General features: G+C 30.9%; 1 protein-coding gene across 1 annotated transcript; it reads left to right on the forward strand.

Annotated features, from left to right (window-relative positions):
• Positions 1–883: 883 nt before the first annotated feature.
• On the forward strand, positions 884–13,758 carry LOC124368188. The gene is made up of 6 exons (XM_046825463.1): positions 884–941; positions 5,231–5,422; positions 5,745–6,023; positions 6,138–6,313; positions 6,377–6,923; positions 13,733–13,758. The coding sequence occupies exons 1-6, from the start codon at positions 884–886 to the stop codon at positions 13,756–13,758; spliced, it is 1,278 nt and encodes a 425-aa protein (XP_046681419.1).
• The last annotated feature ends 282 nt before the right edge of the window (positions 13,759–14,040 follow it).

A 14,040-nucleotide genomic window follows, 5' to 3' on the forward strand; every position in this document is an offset into this window, starting at 1 on the left:
ACCAACAAGTTTTATATTGCACAGATCAAAAGGACAAGTTCCTAAATTCCCATTAAATTTAATTCTCACAATATTTATTTCCCCAAGATTATTCAAAATAACTAAGAATGAAATATTGACTGGACTCCAGTTAAAAGTTCACTTACCAGCAGGTTCGATGACGATTAGCAAGAAACAAATCTAAACAATTTCAAAGGCTTTAATCGTTACCACTACTACACATCAACTAAGACGGGAAGTACGGCACGTCTACCTCACCCCACCTCTCAATTTCGTTATCAAACTATCCCATCTGCGATGCGCGCCTCGCTGATAGAAGGCTTTTTTGTACTGTCCAGTCCTTATCATTCTTCAGGGCCTACTCCTTCCACCGGTAATCCAATTACCCGAGAATTACTATTATTTGATACAATCGGTACACCTCAACTGCTTTGAGGTATAACAGCACAACAGCATCCTTGTTACTTGTGTTGAGTAACATATACATTTACATGTTCTAGTGTCTAAATATTACGTCAAAGTCAAAATGTATTTATTTCTTCATAAAAAAAAAAACATTTACATCTAGTTTACATACATTTCCTTAGGTGAAATAAAATATACTACAATAACTAATTACGTTGCTGTAAAACTCTATAAAATAAAACTTAGAAATCAATTCCCAAACTAAGTAAAAACTGTGTTTTGAGAATGAGTCCTGTAATGTACCGCATTGCCACTTAATATTTTATTGCAGCTTAATTACAACAAAATAAAAAGAATTTCTATAAAAATAATTAGAAATTCTGTAAAAATAAATATAGAAATATTAGGAAACTAAAATTATTATTTGATTATGTTTTTAATAATTTAAAAAGAATATACTAAAGATTTGTTTGGTTATATGGGAGAAGGCTATGGCAGTTGCAACCCTCCCACCCCCAGCCCCCTCCTAATGACTCGTACGTCCCCAATCACTCACACTCACATACATCCAATACACACTACTCGAACAGCGAACACACACACCCACACGCACACCCACACACACACACACACACACACACACACACACCGCACACACTCATACACGCTAGCGCACAATGACAACACATTTGTACTAAGTTAGGTCGAAAGTTAAGTTTATATTTGTTTTTTTATCTATAGATTGATGTTATAATTTGTTCAGTTCTGTCCCTTCCAACCTCCAGTAACCATGTATTAACTTTCTTTTTATATGTCGTGCTTGTATAAAAGTTGTTTTGCTATAGGTCTTCAGGTAAATTTCTGTATAAATAGTGGGCTATAATGAACGCATTAGTGGTCGAGTAAGTTCTTAAAAGTCTTGGTATTCGTATTCCAACATTGTCCGCATTTCTAGTGTTGTACTCGTGAGTTATTTCGTCAAAGATTTCTTCGAATCGCTTGTGTACATGCATCAACAATTTTCCAACAAATAACTGTCGTATGTCAAAAACTTTTAAGTTGTCAAAAACAGCATCTGTAGGGTATCGCCTATTTACTCTTAGAGCTGCTTTAACTATTGCCTTTTGTGTAACTAATAACGGTTGTAGAACTGTTTTGTACGCTCCACCATATGCTATCAGTCAATTTTCTAAAATAGACCATACATAAGCGCAATAGGCCATTCTAATTCCCTTTAAATTTAAAAAGTGACTAATTTGTCTAAATGCATAAATAAATGTTCTAAGTTTTTATTTAAATAATCTATATGTTCTGTCCAGCTTAACTCGCGATAAAAAAACACCCAGATATTTATAACTCGTCACACTTTCAATTTCCTCACAATTACACGTTGTGTTGTCGAAATTTCCACAACTATGCAGTTTAATGTTTTGGATAGGTGTGTCTCCTCTGTCTCTTAATGATATCGGCAGGAATTTTGTTTTTGGAACATTAAGTGTGAGTAGGTTGTGGTCTAGCCATTTTTTAACAGACTCAAAATCTTTGGAGGCCTTGCCCCTCACTTCTTCCCAACTCTTACCATCAAAGAATATCGCTGTATTATAGCCAAAGAGATAAAGCTTACCCGTTATATTTATTTTAGCAAGGTTATTCGTGTATATGAGGAATAATGTGGGGCCGAGCGTACTTCCTTGAATGACGCCGTAATCTATGGTGGTTTCCCTACTATTGATGCCATTAATTGTAACAAACTGTTTCCTATTTTCTAGATAAGATTTAAACAAATTTAATGAATTTACTTTAACGCCAATTAACTCTAACTTACGTAGCAGTTTGACCCTATCTACCGAATCAAACGCCTTTGCGAGATCCAGAAACACCAACAGACAACGCCTGTTGCTACTAACAGCCTCGTTGATATCTTTATTCAAACAAAAAAGAGCGTCTGCAGTGATTCTTGATTTTCTGAAACCATACTGCGAGTCTGTTAAAATATTATTATTATTTAAATATTCATTTAACTGTTCGTTTACTATCTTCTCAATTACCTTAGTGAAAACGCTCAATAATGATATAGGCCTGTAGTTAGATTTGATTGTAAATTCATTAGATTTATAAATTGGTACCACCACTTTAGCAATTTTGAACGCGTTGGGGACATATGCATACAGTGACTCGAATGTGGTTCTTCTTGCTTGGACCAGTGTATGTATGTATGTCTGTATTTATGGTTTACTCGAAATTAAAACTAATCACGGCTAATATAATTAACAACATTATAATATTACACTATTATGTTTCTATTTCTTCCTTCTTAAAATTTTGCTACAAGTCATGTCATATAGTGTGCTATTTACATTGAATTATTTATCGAAGTATACACAACACAAAAATGAAATTAGCATGGGAATAAAGAGTACTTTAAACAGTTGTACAACAGGTTATCTAAACTCGGCACGAGTACCAGTAAACACCCTGAACACATTAATTCTCGTCCCATAATTTGATCATGGCTTGCAACCATTTAATTTAAGTATTTTGTTCAAATCTTTGTGAACTGTAGACTTATGGATGTACACCTCAACACCTCGTTTTGAAAAAACTCTTTTTAAATAAGTAAAAAAACTGTTTTGAATGTTCCCGGTGGTAAAATCGCAGGTTTTTAGCCTACCTACCCAACTTTTTCGAATAAGCTACCTTTCCTTCAACTTCTTATCCCATCAATAAATGCAGCATCTGAGGAATTTCTATTAGCACCTAACTCTCGAGTTGCAATGGAATCACAGATTTACAATTCCTTAACCACAAAATCCACTGAATTTATCTTTGCAAAGTTCTCATGATGAATGTTTTAATTAAAATGCTAACCCCACGGCATTAATATATGACATCATTGGGTAACTCAAAGAATGAAAACTAGAAAATAGTAAAGCTTTGCTAATAAACCTTGTAATTGAAGTTTAACTTTTAGTGATAATGACGGTAGTGTTTGCAAAAAACATAGAATTTAGATTGTAAATTTACAAACATTCAATGAAAAAATTCAAAATTTACTTTATTACGTTTACAGTACTAAAACGGACGGTTATTTAAAAAGGTGTTTTCTAAAACTTTTCTGCGTAAGGGACACTTTGAGCTCTCATATATCCGTTACTAAAGGAAATACAAAAAATGCCAAGATTAAAAACAACTAAAATTTAAGATTGCTCACGATAATAAAACTCAACCTGTTCCTTACAAAACAAAGTTAAGTCAAATTGGAAAATGGTGGCAGTTCTGAAAAGTATGAAATACACTTTTTCAAATGTCTCTTAAAGCAACTAAAGATTTTCCGTATACGTATACCTTCATAGTTTCGTACTTTCTAATATTAAAAGGGAGGCCCATTTGTAAAACGCACACCCTGTATATTTATATAGTTCAATGTATCACTCATAGGCACTGTCCCTTTACATGTTCTATAAGCATTTTGCTAGGGTTTAAAGCCGCATCTATAGTGTCAGATTAGATAAGGGAGAGTAATAAAATAGTGGCGTGAAGCGGCAATAACTGTGGATAAGGTACGTGGTCTGAGTCCTGATTGAGCTTGGAGTTATAACCTTATTGTGGCTGCGAGTAGAACGTGGCGTCATTTAGAGTATATAAAGTCATGTGATGAACTGCAATACATCGATATTCAACTGTTCCTTGCTATTGGTTGGCTAGAAATAATACAACATAATTAGACATTGATACTACGTATGTTTTGAGAACGTCAATACAACTGCAGTGTTTAAATCGATATCTACATATCCGATGTTTTATTGGGTAGACGTGAATGACTCCTTTTCCAACTTTGAACACTCAAATCTTAAATCAATGTGTAAAAATAAACATTGATATATGATTTAATATAAACTCCCATATTAATTTTGTGCACTGTAACGACCTTATGTTTAGTCGTAGAACTACAAAAGATCTTTCATTATTAAAATTTAATTAATACGCAACTAAATTTTTTAGTTATTAAGGTTTTTCAGAATGATATCTCAATGTTTTTAAATTCTATTGTTGAAACATTAAAACAACTGTTTGCAACAGCACAATGTAAATTTTTCGGATGAGTATTAATTATAAGATTGTTTACGATTCTGTGATATGCATTTGAATAATTTTACTATGATTCACAGTTCACGTTTGGTATTAAAATATATTTGAATTATAATATATAACGATTAAAAAGTTAACCCTTTCACTACCACTGGGACACATATGTCCCGAGAGAATAAAAAAAATATGGACACTAAATGATGCTAAATTTGAGGGCAATTTTGTAATAGTCACTACAGGTGGGTATTTTCACTTTGCTGTAATTGGCACAATAACTTGCTGGAGCACTCAGTTTTTATTTCACTGTTGTTTTGTTCTGACCATGTGGTTGCACTTTTGAGGTTATGGTGTTGTTGTTTTTGCTAGTGACTGTTTAATTCAATATAGTGAGTTATTTTGTGTCCCTAATAGCTACAGATAACCGTACTGTATATACAATCAATTTGTTTATTGATTTATTTCAGTGAAACTTGTTTAATTTGCCATATTCTTGTCTTTTTTGTGCTGGGACACAGGTTGTCCCCGTGGTGTTTCAGTGCGGGACATATACGTCCCAGTGGTAGTGTAGGACCATGTCGCATTTAAATAGTAAAGACATAAGTAGTTTGCTAGAGTTTCATTCAAGTGAACCTGATAGACCTTCGGAAGGTGATTTGATGTATGATAGCGACAAAGACCCTGACTATAAACCTTCTGACTGTTCTGGAAGTGAATGTGAACAGTTTTTTGCTGACAGTGATAATGACGTTCACCAATCTGATTCTTCCGAAAAAAGTGATGACGCTTCTGAAAATCCAGCTGCTCAAAAACCTGATGATGCTGATGACGGTGGGCAGGTTTTCTAATGATCCTGGCGAGGGAACTAGCAACCAGCCGGACACTGCCGATAACAGTCATCAGGCCACTGCAGATTCTGGTGAAAGAACAGGTACCCAGCCGAAAACTAACAAGAAGAATAGAACGGAACTAGGTAAAAATAAGCCTGTAGGTAACGAGAGACCAAAAATCATTTGGAATAAGGTAAAACAAACTTTTAAACCTAGAAAATCCTTGCCAATAAAAGTTAGGCCTATAATTTTAGCTAAAATCAACAGAGGTTCAAAGGAAATGACAGTAGTTTTGGAAGTTTTCCCTAAAAGCCTTTTTATGTACATATCGCACTGCACAAATGAAAGATTATACATACTACAAAAACAAAAGAAAAAAAAATATAGCTAAGACAAATTATCATGAAATAATGGTTGTAATAGGCTGCGTTCTCATCATGTGCTACAATCGCTTACGAAACATATCTGACTACTGGTCCATGCAAGAATCCATGGGAAATGTAGCTATAAAGAAAGCTATATCAAGGAACAGGTTTCAGTTGTTGATGTCGAAGCTGTACTTCAACCTGCCAAACAAACCTGAGAATGCTACCAAGACTTATTATGTAGATGAATTAGTTTCTTGTTTGAAACATACTTTTCCTGAGGCAAGAACAGAAGCAACATTTCAAAGCATTGATGAATCAATGGCTAAGTTCAAGGGTAGGTCGACCATGAAACAATATGTTCCCTTGAAACCCATAAAGAGGGGCATAAAAATATGGGAAAGGTGCGATTCTGACACTGTCTATTGCTGTGACTTCAATGTTTATGCAGGTAAAGATCTTGAAAAAGTGGACGGTTCATTAGGTGAAAGAGTTGTGGGCAAACTTTCGTCAACTGTAAGAGGTGACAAGGAAGAAGTTGTGCTGTCATTTGATCGTTTTTTCACCTCAGTCAAATTGTTATGTGAAACACGCCATCCTAGTGTCGCAACTTGCATCGGGAACAGGGTAAATGTGCCTAAGTTTGAAAATAAACTTGAAAAATATGAGAGTGAATTTTTATGTTGTAAGGAAGGTGTAGTAGCAGTGTCATGGAAGGATTCTAAGCAGTTTGTTGTCCTGAGTAACTTACACTCAGACACTGTGACAACAGTCAAGAGAATGCAACAAAATGGAGAAAGAAAGGATGTTACATGCCCTGAAGCTATTGCTTTATACAATGAAATAATGGGAGGAGTTGATATTTCTGATCAAAAAGTAGGTGTGTACGATTTTGATAGAAAGTCAAAAAAATGGTGGAAAAAGGTGTTCTATAAACTTCTTCTAACATCAGTTGTCAACGCATGGATTTTGCACCAAGAAGTTCAACACAGGAAAACGTCTCTTCTGACGTTCATGGTGCCTCTAGCGGAACAGCTGCTCGCCGAAGGATCAACAAATACTTCAGTCAAAAGAAGAGCTAGCATTGGAAGAACATCAAAGAGAGTGAAAACAATGTCAAACGTCGGTACTCATTTGCCTGTGGAAGGACAGACCAGAAGAAGATGCAAGCGCTGCTCGGATCACCAGACAGAAAACCGAACAAAAACCATGTGCGCAGAATGTGACCTCCCACTTTGTAAAACGTGTTTTTCAATATATCACACTTAATTATGTAAAATGTATCTCTTCACGTATTTGTGCAATTTATTGGAATTGAATTTTCTTTTTATTTGTTGTAAAAAACATGTGTTTGAATAAATTACTAATTATTATTTACCTTATTGTTACCAATTACATACTTGTGTATACTACCAGTGGGACATATGTGTCCCGTGTTCATATACAACTGGGACACATATGTCCCAGCAAAAAAAATTAAAAAACGTCTGTAAAAAATAGTAAACGTTAGAAAAACAAATCTGAAAAAAATATTTCTTGCATAATTTGATATAACGAATTAATTAAAATCAAAATTTCAAAAATTTAAAAGTGGTAGTGAAAGGGTTAAGACGTCTAAACATCAATGTTGAACAAGCGAAAATACACTCTCTAAAATTATCTTTACTTCCACAAATTCATTTTATTTTCAGTCACATTATTATTTTAAAGACTTTAGATATAATTTGAAAAAATATAAGTGCGAAAATTCGAACTAAGTGTTGTAGTTAACCAAAACTAAAAGTTGATAAAGTTAAAATATTAGCGATTTTGACTACCCATGAATTGATATACGATATATAATACGATATAAACAAAACTATCCTCTATTTATTCTTCATTTTTACAGAAACACTACTGAAAAAGCTTAACTATACCGTCAGTATTTCGTAGTTTGGCTGATGGATGATGGATGTCTCTAGGGTATTCTTTAGATGATTAATAAAAGAAATAATTTATACGGATCGGAAACTATTTTACACACGTATAGAGCAAGAAATACAGCAATTAATAACTTTACAGAAACCTAAATCACTGGTAATTGTTTGAGACTGTAGTCAGACGCTAATTTTAGCAACATACCAACCCAAGTCTAAATAAAGCAAGAATTATTGGTGCCATTTTATAAATTTTCAGCGTTATAGTTGCTTATCGCCTGCATGGAGTGATGAAAATATGAAAATAGCGAATCAGAAGATATCTATGAGTAGGGCTACGAAAAGTATATAAAGAATATAGGAAATAAATAGTCACTGATAAGACCATATAGTCACTGATAAGAGCATATAGGCAATGACAAGAGCATATATTCACTGATAACAGAACATATATTCACTGATAACAGCTTATATTCACTGATTACTTTATATATACACTGATAACTTCATATAATATACTGATAGCAGCATATATTCACCGATAAGAGCATATATTCACTGATAACAGTTTATAATCACTGAAAATAAATAGTGAATGATAAGATAATGAAGTCACTGATAAAATCTTAGAGGGACTTATAAGAGCATATATTCACTGATAACAACATATAAAACCGATAACATCATATACTCAAATAAAAAAGTCACAGATAAGAGCATATACTCACTGATAAGAGAATATAGGAACTGATAAGAGCATATATTTACAGATAACAGCATATATAAACTGATAAAAGCTTATAATCACTAAAAATAAATAGTCAATAAAAAGAGAATGCAGTCACTGATAAGAGCATACAGGGACTAATAAGGGGATTAGAGGAATCCCGTACATTACAATTTCGAATACCTAAATTTTAAAATAACATTACAAAACAAAAAAAAAACCAACTAAGGCTTGGATTTAGATATCAGAGAAACCTTACTATATTTATAACTTGCCCAGCTTGATATCAATAAGTAACCGCTTTTTTGAAATGGAGGAAGGAATTCTTCCCATGTGTTACCAGGAGCCAAAACCCACAAGTTGAAGCTACTTAACAAATCTTGTCACTTGTGAGAAATATCTTATACAGTTTCCTCATATTCATCGCCATTTTCAAATTCTCAAAATATTACTTATTTCTTGATGTTTATTGATATTATTAACATTACTATAACTAATAAGTTGAAATCATATGTTAAGTTAAATAAATTGTAATATTTATTTATCCTTTTAGCATATAAAAAGAATATAAAAACTGATAACAGGATATATTAACTAGAAGAAATAGTCACTGATAAGAGCATATAGTCACTGATAAGAGAATATAGGCACTGATAAGAGAATATTTTCACTAATAACAGCATACATACACTGAATACAGCGTATATTCACTAAAAACAACATATATTCACTGAAAATAAATAATCACTGATAAGAGCATATAGGCACTGATAAGAGAATATAGGCACATATATAATATCTCATTTACAATGTACAAATAATATGTTTTTTTATAAAACATATTTGAGTTTCAGTGTGATATTATGATAATAAATTTGTCACGCACATTTCGCTCATACGAATTGTTGTTTATGAGTAGTTCAATAATTTGTGTTAATTACATCATGTTACATTACACCAATTTCACATTTGCGTATTCGTTAGGATGTTATAAGTAAACTTTTTTTACATGTTTTTACACAATATAAAAATTTGTATAACGATATTGTTTTGTTGGCATAAATGTTAGGCATTAAAAATACTCACAAATGCATCCGTGACTTTCACACAGACAAGTCCCATAATCGTCAATTTCTTATAATAAAGTTTTAGTAAATATAAATTGTTTAAGCATAAAAGTAGAATATAAAAATGCTGTACTCGTTCATATTAGTACTTCCGTGTCCCAGTCCATATTACTAAACACGAATGATCATGTAGTTAAACATCTACATTAAAGTTGTCGAAATGACTCAAAAAACTATTTTTTCAACATTATCGTTCTGAGCGATAAAAAATAGGCTCTTTTAGAATTTATTTATTAAAAAAGAAAAATATGTAATTATATTTAAATAAACTAAAATTAGTTTGAATATTTATAAACTACATATTTTACCTTAAAATGTTTGTTGAATGGAGTGATTAAAGTAAAATATGTATAAGAACAAGGGCAGTTGTAGGATCATGAGATCTATTTCATGATTACCGAACAATCCAGAGATTTTCCTTATGAGAAATTGATATTATTCCTTCTTTTACTTCCTTTGTCTCAACCTTTTTAGGTACTTATTTTTTCAATACATAAAATAAATATAGAACATAATTCATCATACAGGATAATTAAATCATATTAAAAGACCCCTAATATCTATGTTTCATTTTATAAAACAAATTATTCTATATTTCTTAGTATAAGTAACGTAAAGCGGGTAAAAGAACTATAGCAAGTAAATTTTACTTGTTTTCATTTTCAAAATTGAATCACATAAAAACATTTCCCTTCTTAAACATTAAGAGTAAACATAGATTTCATGCGCCATTGCCGTCATTAGAATTAAAATAAATATTCATTTAACTATAAAACTAACAATTTTGCAATTAAAATTGAAACAAATTATTGTATGATTATTATTTTTTAATTAAAATATTGATGTATAATTTTAATAATGGTAAACGCTTCTCCATCTTAAAATCGTAAAATAATAATTTGGCTCCATAGCTACGTTTTAGACGGACTTTCATAAATATTTACCAGCCTTTCAGAATAGCATTCTTTATTTACAAAGCGAGACATTTTAAGTTATTTTAAACAAAAGAAATACTTTAATTTTAACATTTCATAAAATGCATTTATTAAAAGTACTAAAATTAATACTCAGAAAATAAAAATTTAAAAATGATGTTTTGTATTTGTTTCATCATAGTGATTAGTAAGCAAACAAATTAAATTGGTCAAAAAAATAGTATAGTATTTTAAAAAATAATTTATAAATTTAACCAGCTTTAAACAAGTTTTAATTCTAAATTTTCCCTTAACAAATATTTAGTTTTAATTATGAATAGTGTGAGACAAATTTATTTACTTTTTATTTGTCATTTGGTATCAATAATAAAAAAGGATGTTATCTAAACTACCACATTAACCTTTCCTTTTCAGTAGGCAACTCTTAGGATAAGTAGAATTGGACATACAAAACGATATTTCAAACAAATACATGATGAATTCATTGTCATCTTTGTATCTTTTATGATCTGTAGATATTCACGGTGACCTAAATAGGATTTAGTAATTTATTACTACGAATTCAAGCTATACACTAGTAAGGGTCTCCTTAGATTCGTTTTGCACCACGTGTTTAAAGTAGATGCGTATATTTATAAAAATCAAGGTTGAACTGTTTCTTAATACAATTTGTACTCTCTTTAAATGTCCTTTGAAGTTGACAGTTGCAAAATAACATTCATTTTTAATTATAGTATTTAATCACAGTAGCTGTTCTGATGCGTAAAAACCTACACTTAATGAAATACTTCCCCTACTCGTTCGCAAAATTAAATATAATACCGTAACACAATCATGTTTGATGTAATTAGAGGAAACGAATATTTTCTCTAAGTACGGACAAGTAGTATTATTCAAACCTGTTTGCTGGGTGTCAGTGAATCGAGTTCCAAAGTAGAGCTTATTCTCGATTATTTAGCAACGATGGTTTATTTAAGAGTTGAAGCCTACAGATAATTCTTTTTAATATATCTTACCATATGATAAAATTTAATTTTTTGTTTAGTGAGTAAATTTTGGCAGCATCATTAAAATAATAGAAGTTGCAGGAAGAATGATACAAACGAGTGTTGAAATCAAATCTGTTCACCAAATTTTGTACCCAGTTAACCATAACAAGTTCATATAACATATAATCACATTAAGATGAGTAGGAAACAGACACCTGTTGTCGTAGCAAAATTACTTTAGGAAAGTTTTAAAACTCATTTTCTGCTAGAGTTGGTTAAAACACTTCGTGGTTTCCTTAAGGAAATGCATTTTGGTATCGTTTACCGCATGGGCAATCTGAAACAAGGACTATGGGAGTAGGGGATAGTTCTTCTATCATAAATAATAAGGATAAAGTATTGTGATTACTAAAAGTTAAACGCAGTGTACTTTTATTTTTACTCTTCTGCAAAGAAATATTAGTGCAGTTGAATGTAATTGGATATAATTTATCCCATAGAATCTCGTTATAACATATACTGTAATGTAATATAATGTAAAAATGAACAAGTTCCTATAATGTAGTAAGTCTTATTGCCGTTATCTATAAAAGTTATTTTAATTGTGAAATTGAGAGTTGGAAGTCTTTTAGCCGTCATTTAATTTAAGTTTAAAACTGCTGTGGTTTCAAATTTGTTTTTGAATAGTACAGTTTTATCTCGTGCAAAAAGAAATTTTTGTGATGTAAAAATTTTCTTGACACCAGTAAAATATAAACTAATTCAATCTTTCAGTGTTTTAACTTATTTTTAAATATGTGTAATGAAATCGAGATTTTAAAATATTACGTTTTTCTTCGGCCAACAACTTTAAAACGGTAAAATATTTATTTCATTTTTTTTTTAATTTAAAACCATGTATCAAGTGCTACAATTTTTTATTTAAAAATTGTAATATTAAAACGGCCACCTCTACTTTTTGCATAAAATCATATAACTGAATTATTTTTTTTTTACGCGAACTAGGAATTTTTTTTATTTGTTACAGAATTATTTATTCTTCCGATATATGTTCCATAATGGATATATATGTTCTAATTTATAGCATTAGGCTTTAATCATAAATTTTAATAAATTACGGTAATCTCGATTAAAGACAATAAAAGATAGTGCTATTACAATTAATTCCTACGTTTAATTTTTGAGATAGGTGGACACATATAATAGAATCTTTAGATGCAATTATCTGATATTTCAACAAACCGTATTTCGGAAGATTGCTTTTGCTAGCGGGTTGTTATAGATGACCTATCAGTTTTCAAAACATAACCTCTGTGTTTAGTTTCAATTACACTCCTGGATTGTTTTATTAAATACACGAATAATAGACAGTGTTTAAAGGTCTGTTTTACGAAATATATAGGCTTGGAAAGCTCATTAACTTTTAAGCTTTTCATTATTTAAAGTATAAGCGATGTACATTATATTTAATGTACGAACAAGCTTTTGCCTACTAAAAGAATTTGTTCTTTGAAATACCTTTTATATTAAAGAATACTTGTTGTTTAAATACCTTTTAACTTTTAGACATATTCATATAGTGTAATATCAATGTCATCGTTACCCTTTAATTCTTCCACTACAGAATAATTAAAAAGAAAATTACCACTGAATGGAAGAACTGATAAATATAATGAATTCAATATAATTCAAAGACTATTACGCATAAAACTATTCAAGTAACAATGATTACCTATTAACCAATTTAAAATGTAATTACTAAAGTATATTCTGTCAATAATGGACGAAATACAATAATATTCAAAATGTAATATAATTATATTAGTAATATAATTCAACTACAGTTATATTAGTAATATAATATAATCATAATCTTATTATACTATTATAAGTTTTAATATGGTTTTTTGGACAAAATATAAAGGATATACAAATACAAACATGCCAATGTTCGTTTTAAGAATTTTTTTATATTTGTGAATAACTGAGAATTATCAAATATCGTGCTGTCTATCATATAGATGGTCACGATTAAGTCTTGAGATGACTTTAAAACATATCAAGAAATATCGCAACAAAATGTTGCATAAAATTACTGGCAATAGTAATCTACTTTTCTGTTTACATGGAGATCGGATGTCACCTTTGGAAACGGCTCGCTGGGTTTAAGAAGAAAATCTTTAATGACTTTAATGAACTATGAGTCATTTTACATTAGTCAAAGGTCTAGTTGATCTTCGCCGCTAATCAGATTTCAAAAGGTTGATGAAGTCGGAAGAATTTCTGTTTCAAATTTAAAAAAATGTTTAATATATTGTAGATAAGAAATAACTAATTCTGTATCTTTTACAGGTTCAAGGGAATACCTACTACAGTGAACTAACTTTATTTTCAGAGTAGGTGTTTCAAAATGTTCCACTCTGGTTATCTGGCAATACTACAACTAGTGTCGTTTAAAGTAATAAAGTCGTCCTAATACGTAATAAATGTCACCCTGGATATTGGAGGCACGTCCTTTTTTTATTGTAAATACAATTTAACTGAACCTAGGCACGAATTATTGGCATTAGCCACTTTATGTATTTTTTTATTTTATTATGTGACTATGTTTATTAAACCATAGTAAAGAACTACAGATCTACGTGACTACGCAATGAACT

Source organism: Homalodisca vitripennis, chromosome 8 (genome assembly GCF_021130785.1).
Source record: "Homalodisca vitripennis isolate AUS2020 chromosome 8, UT_GWSS_2.1, whole genome shotgun sequence".
Lineage (NCBI taxonomy): Eukaryota > Metazoa > Arthropoda > Insecta > Hemiptera > Cicadellidae > Homalodisca > Homalodisca vitripennis.